The sequence below is a fragment of the Entamoeba dispar genome, genomic scaffold, assembly GCF_000209125.1.
Source record: "Entamoeba dispar SAW760 scf_1105229461293 genomic scaffold, whole genome shotgun sequence".
Lineage (NCBI taxonomy): Eukaryota > Evosea > Mastigamoebida > Endamoebidae > Entamoeba > Entamoeba dispar.
This window is the reverse complement of record NW_001854620.1, coordinates 1-9,826: the sequence shown is the minus strand read 5'-3', so window position 1 is coordinate 9,826 and position 9,826 is coordinate 1. Positions and strand designations below refer to the sequence as shown.

Genomic DNA, 9,826 nt, shown 5'->3' with positions numbered 1-9,826 from the left:
TAATAATAATAATAATAATAATAATAATAATAATAATATAAAAGAAAAAGAAGAAATCAAAATAAAACATAGAATAATAAAGTTAATAAGAAATAGATAATAAAAAAGATATAAAAATAGAATAAGATAATAATTAAGAAATTTGTAAAGTATGACAGTGTTCTAAAAATAGAACACAGCAATGATGACATGGAGACACGTCAAAACTAAAATAGAAATAGAACATGACGTGGCAAAATGTGGATGAAGTTTATAAAAATAGAATAGAAATGACGTGGCAACACATCAATGAGATTTAATAAAATTCAATTGACGTAATCAATACGTGGATAAAACTCAAGAATTATGGGATAGATAACAAAAATATCTAAAAATAATAGAATGAAAATCTAAAAAAAACTCAAATAGAAATGTCAGCTGACAACACTGACAAAATTATAGTAAAATTATAATAAAATAATAATAAAATATAATAAAAAATATATATCAGTATATATATATATATATTTTGGACTCTCTAAAAAAGTCAGTATAAACATAATAATGAAACACTCAATGACAAAAATGAGATATAAAACAATAGAATTATGGAAATAAATAAGAAACACTAAATAATTAATATCAATACTAAAATAAATAATAACAAAATAATAACACAACGTGGAATAACACAAATGTCAGCGTAGAATGAATTATTAGATCGCTGATAAGGGTTTAAATAAAAACGCAACGTGGCAGGGTTGAAATTAACGTTCAAAAATTTCAAATGGTGAGGAATTAGGGTGAAAGAAAGGTGCAGAAATAAGAAGAAATGTAACACAGAAACATAAAGAAGCAAAGAAACATACGAAAACAGAATTAACAACAAGAGAAAGGTGAAGTATTACAATAGTAATGAGGAATAGAATGACGTATACAACAAATAACAACAAAATAATAATAATAAAATAATAATAAATATATTAAAATAATAAATGTTGAAACGAACAAATAACAACAAAATAAAATAACAACAAAACAAATAACAATAAAAAATAACAAAAAGTAATAAATTAGAATCTTATAGGAAATTACTAAGATCATGGTAGAAAAAGGAAATTTCCCCAACAATATCTTCAAGTCTACCAGAATTAGCAACAAAATTTTTAATATCACCAAGTAGATAACGAAGATAATTATCCAAATTACAATCATAATCATATTCTTTTATAAATATCAATTGATGAGCCCAATAAGCAATAGCATAAATAATGCTTCGTCCATCTTCTGTTATATTACTTTGTAAGAGAGAGTTAACTTCAATGGAGAGTTCATGGATAAGAGATTTAAGACGTTCTAAACAATCTAATTTACTCATTGATGAAATATTTCAAGTTCTCTTAGTTTTTAAATCAAATGATTAGTTGGCAACAGATAAACAACACATAAGTATATCCCATACAAAAGTCAATAAAAATGTCTGTTTAGAATAAAAATTGTCTGTCAAAATGCCTCTTCAAACAATAAATAATAAAAAATATTAAAATAAGAAGATAAAATAATTACAATGTACCACGTAATTTGTCTGTTTATCAACGTAAACACACGTATTTAATTATATAAAAACACATAACCAAACTTAATATACAAAATGAGCATTACAGTGGAAGAACGAGCAGAACTTTTGAAACTAGAGGACATCCAAGTCGACGCACTATCAAGCTACTTCATAGACTTGGACGGTATACAAGAGCTATGCCAGGATCTAACAGAGCTTTATAAAAAAGAGCAAATCTCCACCTTGGGAGATAAAAAATATTTAAAAATTCTAGAAAAAGAGGCATGGTTAGTAGAAGATATAGCTTTAACTGCTATAAACTTCTTAAAAACACACAAAAAAACACTGAAGGTAATAAAAGAATGTGCTTCAAATCATTCCAATGAAACAAAGCCTAAAAAATAATTAATTAACTTTTAATCTATTTTATGTTAAAAATTTAATAATCAACTCACTAATAATAATAAGAATCATGAGTACCAATAAAACAATAGAAGCGCCTATAGAATAACATATTCTATTTAATATCTTAGGTTGCTTTAATAAAGAGTCCACAGAAATATGCTCAGTTGTATCACTCATAATAATATAAACAAATGAAATAACAAGTTAATCAATTATTTAATTCGTTATGTTTTAAGTAAAACTCAAAATAAGTATCATTAATTGTAAGTAAATCTTCACTCTTTTTATACACTTCTAATTCAACACTTCTTCCTCTTTGCAACACTCTACGAAATTGCTCTTTTAAATTTCCACAATACAATAAGACAAATAAATCATGTTTATAATTCTTCATCAACATTGGATAAATAACACCGTTTAATAATATTTGTGCTATCCATTTCATTTCAACTTCAGCTGTATTAATTTTAATATACTTCACATTAATATTATTCAAACTGGGTATATTATACATTTCACATAATTCATCTATTTCCTTTCTAATATCTTTACGTTCCTCATCAGTAAGAGATTCATCATTTTCACAGAAAATACTCAAAGCTTCGCTCAAATGCCTCTCCCAAATAACAATTCTTGCATTTCTAAATTCATAACTCATAAATTGTTTTCTATAACATCGCAATACATACTTCTGAAATTGATAATTTTTTATTACACCGTGATGCAAACTCTCTAAACGTTTTTCACCTTCTACATCGTAATCAATATATTCTCGAACAAAAAAAATATCATCCACGTTAAAGAATACACTTGCAATATAATTAAGAATAGTAGTCTTGCCAACGGCTACTCCTCCACTTAAGAATACATGACGAGTAAAAGGACATAATTTATAATCATTACTCGGTAAAGCAGAAGTACATCTAATAATTGAATCAACCATTTAATGAATCTAGATGAAATATTCACAAAATATTTAATTAAAAACGTGTATACACGTAAGCAAAACAAAATAAAACTAACCAAATAATTAATTTAATTATCAACTTCTGGTTTCTTAGGCTTCTTTTCATCACTCTTCTTTGGTAAAGATCTTGTCATAGCACGTCGGGATTTCATTTCATCCAAAGCTTCATTACTAACTAAACGTTCAACTTCATTCTTTTCTTGTATTTCAGTCACATCTTCACTACATTTTTTTGATTGTTTTCTAACCCATTCAGGAATAGTCATGTTATTAATAGGAACTTTATTTCCTTTTCTACTGAATTTTCTATTCCATACATTAAAACTATTTAAACTTATTCCTTGTTCATCCAAATATCGAGAAAGTCTTTCACTCCTTTTTATAGACTCCAATTTATTTTTAATAATTTCACAACGCATCTCATCAGTCTCAACACGCGTATCAGAATTAAGTCTCCAATCTAAGTATTGTGGTTCCTTCATAAGATAAAAAACTCTCTTCATAAAGCTATTAACATTGGGATCCAATTGAGAGTCTTTGTATACATCAGCAATATCCATAGATTCAACTTCTTCATAAATGTCATCATGAACACGTCCACGAGCAGCCATATTAACGTTTTTATAAATATTATTTTTCAGTTTCCTTTAAATAGTCAACTCCACTCAAAACGTAATCAAAACATGAGCACCACGTAATGAAAAACCTCAAAGAACCATATTTAAACAATTCCAGATTAAAAAAAAATAACAAAATGTCTTCAAACGATTCCAAGCTAGAACCTTCCAATTTAAATCGAATCTCCTTACAACACATGCTCGACCATCAAAAACCTCTCCATTTTACCTCACGCTATGCCTATTTAACATTATGGGGAGACGAGGTACAAAACAAAATACAGTTCAAAGAAATTATTGATAGAATAGTAGGTCCAACAAACAACTTACAATACGCCCACATTTCTCCTGTGGAAAGGGATGAAATAAATCCCAATCCTCATCAACATTTATTAATTGTAATGAAAAGACCGAAATCATTTAATGCACGACCAATATTCAACCACAAAGATGGAACTCAACAGAAATTTTGGTATTCTTGTGTGAATTCTTATACATCACGCACTGGTGATTTTTCCGCCATTATAAAGTATATAACAAAAAAAGGAGAAGGTTTACATGAAGGAAATGCTAATACCAAAGACGAACTTAAACAGACGTGGATAAATGCGCTGAATGACATGGACTCATACCACGATTATAAAGAGCTAGAAAAGAATTTAATGGAAATAAATGCGGAAAAATATATACAACAAGAGGGCAAAATAAAATCTAGATGGATGAGAAAGAATTCACGCCGAATAGACATGGAAAATTATACTAAAGAAAATCTCCTTCCTTGGAAAGAAGAGCTAGAAGAAGTTAAAAATATAAGAAAATGGATTAAATGTGCCAGTGGGAATAAATTTAGAATGGGAAATTTGTTTATAGTCGGTCCCACTAAAACAGGCAAAACAGAATTTGCCATCCAAGAAATTTTCATGAAGTATAATACCTTTATGCTTAGGGGAGATTCTTTATTTGACACCTACGACGACGAACAGCAATACAAATTCATAATATTCGACGATATAAATTACGACAAAAATCTTCTCCGTTTAATAAAAGCTTTAACTTCAGCAATAAATAAAAAGACCATGGTTAACGTTAAATACTCAAAAGCAGTAGTAACCGCACGTCCCTGTGTTCATTTATTAAATTATAAAGAATACGAAGCGGTTTTAAATTTAATGAAATTTAATGGTGGTTATAGTTGGTGGAGAAGAAATTCGATGACTATATTTTTAGACCAGAAAATTTACAAAGATCCAAATGAATCTCAAAATGAAATAGAAGATATGTCACAAGAAGAGAAAGAGTACGATCCACAAAAAGAATTAGACGATAAATACGAAGAAGTAAAAGATTTACCCGAAGAAGACGATACTTCGATGAATGAAATTCCTTCAGAACACGTCAAATTCCAAACACGAATGACAAATTTCCTAGAAGAATTAGGCTACGACGAAGAGTTTTTAGAAAATTTGAATGAAAAAATAAGAGAGGCAAAGAAAAAAGATAGAACATTAAAAAGAAAACTAGATGAATACCAAGATGACAATTCAAGTATGTTAGAAGAGTGGAACGGAGATATAGAAGAATATCAATCAGATAATCCACTCGGCCTAACAAGACAAGAGTATAAAAAATTCGAAGAAGATGCAATGAGCAAATTCGAAAGAGATCGAAAAGCTTATTTTGACGAAAGAGCCATCGAAGAAGAAAATTCAGACGATTATGACGATTATGATGAATACGGAGATGAAGAAATGAACAATCCAATGGAACAACAACCACTCGGAGGAAACGGAAATGATCCAGACATAATTTATGATTAAGAAAGAATAAATTAATTTACTTCTTTTTAGTTGCAACCATCGGAACTTTTATTATTCTTTTAGATTTCGCAGAAGTGTCTTTCTTCAATACGTCTTCCCATGCACGTTTATTAATACGTTCCATATTACGTTTCAGTATTAAATTGTTCCTCTTGGACGCATTTACACGCTTTTCATATCGACTGAGTTCATCCGACTCAATCATATTATACACTCCTCTTGGAATAGATTCCGTGATATGACCGTTAACATCAATAACTTCCCTCTCATTTTCAGGATTATCATAATATTTTTTCACTCGTTCATTTATTGCTGCTCTCGCTTCTTTATACCACTTTTCATAATCATATTCGTTATATCCCGCACGCATTAAATCATTTGTTTTTTGTCTATAATCAGAAGCAACAGGAGTAACATTATATTTAGGTTCGATTTCATGTCTACCCATTAATTCATATCCATGTTTTACCTCTTTCGCTGTAACCACTCCGTGACCACGATTTTCCAAACCAGAATTTGAATCAGAAGAAATACCATCTCCTGTAATTCTTTTTCTTGGTTGTATTATACTTTCAGAAACATAAGAATTAGTATCACCACGTACAACAAAATTCTGAGCATATTCAACAAATTCATTAAGATTTATACCATTTCGTTCAGCCAATTTAGTTGCAATAATCTTAGCACCAGCCATTCTATTACTATTCCAAGAAGCCCGCAATTTAGTAAAATCACGAGAAGCAACATCCAATTTATATCGAATTTCATCAATATTCGAATTGTCATCTTTAATACCACTCAAAACCATCATCATACTTTCATGAAAATTTTGCATATCATTAACAGGAACAACATACTCAGCATTAAAGGATTGAGCAATATTTTCAAATTGGTTCATAATTGTATTAACAGTACTTATCACATCTTTATATTGTGTACCACGAACTTCATTATTTTTTATATACTTATTAACATCTCTAAATTGAGAAATTAATAACTGACGAGTATTTTCAAAAGCTTTTTTACTCTGTTTCATATCTGGATCATCACTATAAAAATGTTCTTCTCCTGCATTTATTATTTGTCCTCCCTTTTTATATGAATTCATATCATTCTGTATACTATTTACTAAACTTATTACACGAGTAAGTTCTTCTGTTTTACCAGCACCGATTTTCTGTATTGATGATTTAAGAGCTTTCACTTCACTCTCAAGTATTCTCATTCTTCTAGTAAAATTGGCAGGTTCTTGTTCTTCTAATAAATCTTTTAGTAAATCATTTAAAGGTATTTTCATGTGTTCAGGTAATCTGTTAACCACATCAAAAACATTTTTCCATTCTTCTGATTTATTTTCTAATTTATCAAGACGTTCAATATATAAATTAACCTTATCTGTAACCGTATCAAGTCGTTTCAATGAAAATCGTTGTTGTTCAACGAGTCTCGAATCAATATCTTTAACAATTCTTTCTTGTTTCTTTATATAATTATCAAATTGTTCTAATAAAATTTTTACATCGTTTCGTCTATATGTATCAGACCATGTTTGTTCAAACCACTTGGCAGCTTCATTAACATCTAATTTAGTTCTATAAAGTAATTGAATTTCTTTTTGAAGTTGATCTTTATATAATTCTAAATCTGCTCTAACAGCATTTAAATTTTCTGGACTTATTGTATTCAAATGTCTAAATTGAGAATTCAAATCATCATATTGTCTAGAAAACGCCGAACCCATATTCTGATAATCATCAGATAACTTTTTTAATTGATTCTCAAAAGCAGGATATTTATCAATCAATCCTTTCAAAATATCAATTCGTTCTTCAATATTTTGTAATCTAGAACCCTGTTTTTCAACTACAGGTTCATAAAAATCTTTGAAAGCATTTAACTCTGCACGAGTAACAAATATCCCATTATTCTTTTCAATATTAGATACACGACGTTTCAATATAGAATTTTGTTCATCAAGATCTTTTATTTGAGTACGAATATTACGAGGAATAAAATCACCAAATTCCATTCTTAATTCATTAATCTTATTCACATTTTTATTTATCATTTCTCTATTTTCACGAACTAAATCTTCAACTGTAACAAATCGTTCAGCATTTTGTTTATATTTATTAATTGCAGATTCTAAACGTTCAATATGATGAACATTTTTAAGATTATCTTGCTGAGCACGCAAAATAGCTTTATACAGATTTTTATTATCATCATCAATCCTTTTTTGTTGTTTACCAATATTTTTAAAAAATCCACCGTCATCACCCAATCGTTTATCTAATTCCCTATTAACTATATTTTGAAGAGATTCATCTGGAATTGGTGGATTATAAGGTCTTCCACCAAATTGATAAAACTGCTGTTCATTATCAATGGGTTGTTTATCATATTGTCTAGAAACATACCTACCAGCACTATTATAATATCTTTTATATCGTTTATTATAATTGTATTGTCTTCTTCTTCGTTTAAACATCAAATAACCAATTAAAGTTCAATAATCAATTAGAGATTAACATTATGTTCTGGTAAACCATCATTTGGTAATACTAAACCACCATTGGAATATGCATTATTAGCGGCATCATAAACAGTTTCAGGATTAATCGATGGAGCGGAACCGTTATCAATTGCTCCAACTAAAATGTACGGAGGTTGTGCATTAGGAACATTATTAGGTACAACAAGTCCATTGTTATTACGAGCATAACCAATAAAACCAATATAAGGTTTAAAAGAATTGTCTTCAGAAACAAGTACTTTCCTAAGACCTCTCAATGTAACATCAAATTGCCAATGAATAGTAAGAGTACAAGAATTAACAGCATTAACAGATTGAGGAGTTTTTATAGAAATTAATAATTGAGGATTCCATGCACTATACATATTATCCATACTGAGTACATCTCTAGTATTAGTTGTTGGTAAATACATAGACTTTTCCATCATAGATGCTGCATCTAATTGTCTTACAACTCCCCATCTACTACCATAATATAATGTCTTTTCATTTGCACTAGAATAAGAAGAAACAGAAGAATAAGTAGGTAATTGGAAATATCTTGTATTATTAATAACAGCAGTATTGATTCTAACACCATTACGATCCCATGCTGTACATATAGATGGAAATGTTGCACTATTTAATAATTGATTTCCAATAAATGTCATTTCCATAGATGCTCTAACAGCATTTAACTTAAATTGATCATACATTCCCATATAATTATGAAAATATTGTGTAGAAGTCATCAATGCAGTAACATTCCTTAACATTGTACCTTCATTTGCACCAACTGGAACATTAATAGAAACATCTTCTTGCATACTAATAACAACATTAGTACTATCTCGTTGTTGCATAGCACTGGCAAAATTACCAAATGCTTGTCGTTTCAAAGTTGCGCGTTTTTTATATCTTCTTCTTGGATAATTACGTCTACCAGCACGTCGTTGCATCAAATGAATGAAAACAAGATTCAATTAAGAGTTCTAATTAAATAATGATATAGTCTTAGATATTAACGAAGTAGCATTACTAAAAAAATCAACAACTTCATCACCAGCAACTTTCCTCAAACCACCAATTAAAACAGATTCCAATGCATCTCGACCAGCACTCAAATATGTATTATTATCAATAAACTGCATACCCTCAGAAATACCAGTATAAGCATAACCTACCAACACTTTAGCCGTATTATAACCAGGTATAGCATCAGAAAGAGCACTTTCAATTAAAGGACCAATTACACTTTTAACTCCTCTTTTAGCTAAGTTACACACATAAGAAGTAATACCTGTTCCTTCAGCAAGAGAACCAATAGTCATGAAAGTGTCAACAGGCAAATTTTCATAACCATAACGTTTTAGAGCATCACTCCAAGATTCTCCATCACCACGTTCAATAACAAACCCACTAACACCGTCTTGAACAAATTGACCTAATCCATTTAACGAAATTACACTATCATGAGAAACAGTTTGACCCGTCCGAGTATCCTTCCAAGATGATTGGCAACGAACAAAATTATATGCTTCAACAATTTCAAGTGGAGATGAACGTAATTGTTTAAATCTAACAGTAATATAACCCATAATTTTCATAATGTACGAACCATCACTATCAACACTGGTATGATTAGCAAGTTCTTGTTTATATGCAGCTTCAACATCTGCAGCATCTGACCCCTGAAATCCTCCAACTACAATACCACGACCAACACGAACTTTTATTTTCACATTATCACGAATAACATCCTGTAAATCAACATTGGCATTATCCAAAATAATTTCTTCTTCTTCTTGTGGTATTCCCGCATTACCAGTCCAAGAAATACCACCATCATCAATAAAAGAAAGAGCATCAGTAATATCACCTTCACCAGTAGGAAGAGTGGCTTTAGCACCATACATAATAAAAGGATAAAAACGTCCATTTTGATTTTCTGGAATAAATTTATATAAC

At 29.6% G+C, this 9,826-nt stretch overlaps 7 protein-coding genes across 7 annotated transcripts, besides 9 other annotated features; 2 read left to right on the top strand and 5 right to left on the bottom strand.

Annotated features, from left to right (window-relative positions):
* Nucleotides 1-38: a microsatellite.
* Nucleotides 39-139: a microsatellite.
* Nucleotides 140-432: 293 nt separating this feature from the next.
* Nucleotides 433-478: a microsatellite.
* Nucleotides 437-506: a microsatellite.
* Nucleotides 507-608: 102 nt separating this feature from the next.
* Nucleotides 609-654: a sequence feature (AT_rich).
* A 267-nt stretch (nucleotides 655-921) lies between these two features.
* Nucleotides 922-974: a microsatellite.
* Nucleotides 975-988: 14 nt separating this feature from the next.
* Nucleotides 989-1,059: a microsatellite.
* A 442-nt stretch (nucleotides 1,060-1,501) lies between these two features.
* Nucleotides 1,502-1,544: a sequence feature (AT_rich).
* Nucleotides 1,545-1,630: 86 nt separating this feature from the next.
* EDI_120670 (uncharacterized protein) lies at nucleotides 1,631-1,942 on the top strand (the record flags this gene model as incomplete). The annotated part of the gene is made up of 1 exon (XM_001738379.1): nucleotides 1,631-1,942. One exon carries the CDS (start codon nucleotides 1,631-1,633, stop codon nucleotides 1,940-1,942), a length of 312 nt encoding a protein of 103 aa, XP_001738431.1.
* Nucleotides 1,933-1,984: a sequence feature (AT_rich).
* Nucleotides 1,985-2,150: 166 nt separating this feature from the next.
* On the bottom strand, nucleotides 2,151-2,885 carry EDI_120660 (uncharacterized protein; the record flags this gene model as incomplete). The annotated part of the gene is made up of 1 exon (XM_001738378.1): nucleotides 2,151-2,885. The coding sequence occupies one exon, from the start codon at nucleotides 2,883-2,885 to the stop codon at nucleotides 2,151-2,153; it is 735 nt and encodes a 244-aa protein (XP_001738430.1).
* A 92-nt stretch (nucleotides 2,886-2,977) lies between these two features.
* EDI_120650 (uncharacterized protein) lies at nucleotides 2,978-3,520 on the bottom strand (the record flags this gene model as incomplete). Its single annotated transcript, XM_001738377.1, has 1 exon — nucleotides 2,978-3,520. One exon carries the CDS (start codon nucleotides 3,518-3,520, stop codon nucleotides 2,978-2,980), a length of 543 nt encoding a protein of 180 aa, XP_001738429.1.
* An 86-nt stretch (nucleotides 3,521-3,606) lies between these two features.
* Nucleotides 3,607-5,343, top strand: EDI_120640 (uncharacterized protein; the record flags this gene model as incomplete). Its single annotated transcript, XM_001738376.1, has 1 exon — nucleotides 3,607-5,343. The coding sequence occupies one exon, from the start codon at nucleotides 3,607-3,609 to the stop codon at nucleotides 5,341-5,343; it is 1,737 nt and encodes a 578-aa protein (XP_001738428.1).
* Nucleotides 5,344-5,359: 16 nt separating this feature from the next.
* Nucleotides 5,360-7,834, bottom strand: EDI_120630 (DNA double-strand break repair Rad50 ATPase, putative; the record flags this gene model as incomplete). The annotated part of the gene is made up of 1 exon (XM_001738375.1): nucleotides 5,360-7,834. The coding sequence occupies one exon, from the start codon at nucleotides 7,832-7,834 to the stop codon at nucleotides 5,360-5,362; it is 2,475 nt and encodes an 824-aa protein (XP_001738427.1).
* A 29-nt stretch (nucleotides 7,835-7,863) lies between these two features.
* Nucleotides 7,864-8,817, bottom strand: EDI_120620 (uncharacterized protein; the record flags this gene model as incomplete). Its single annotated transcript, XM_001738374.1, has 1 exon — nucleotides 7,864-8,817. One exon carries the CDS (start codon nucleotides 8,815-8,817, stop codon nucleotides 7,864-7,866), a length of 954 nt encoding a protein of 317 aa, XP_001738426.1.
* A 33-nt stretch (nucleotides 8,818-8,850) lies between these two features.
* On the bottom strand, nucleotides 8,851-9,774 carry EDI_120610 (uncharacterized protein; the record flags this gene model as incomplete). Its single annotated transcript, XM_001738373.1, has 1 exon — nucleotides 8,851-9,774. One exon carries the CDS (start codon nucleotides 9,772-9,774, stop codon nucleotides 8,851-8,853), a length of 924 nt encoding a protein of 307 aa, XP_001738425.1.
* Between the last annotated feature and the right edge of the window lie 52 nt (nucleotides 9,775-9,826).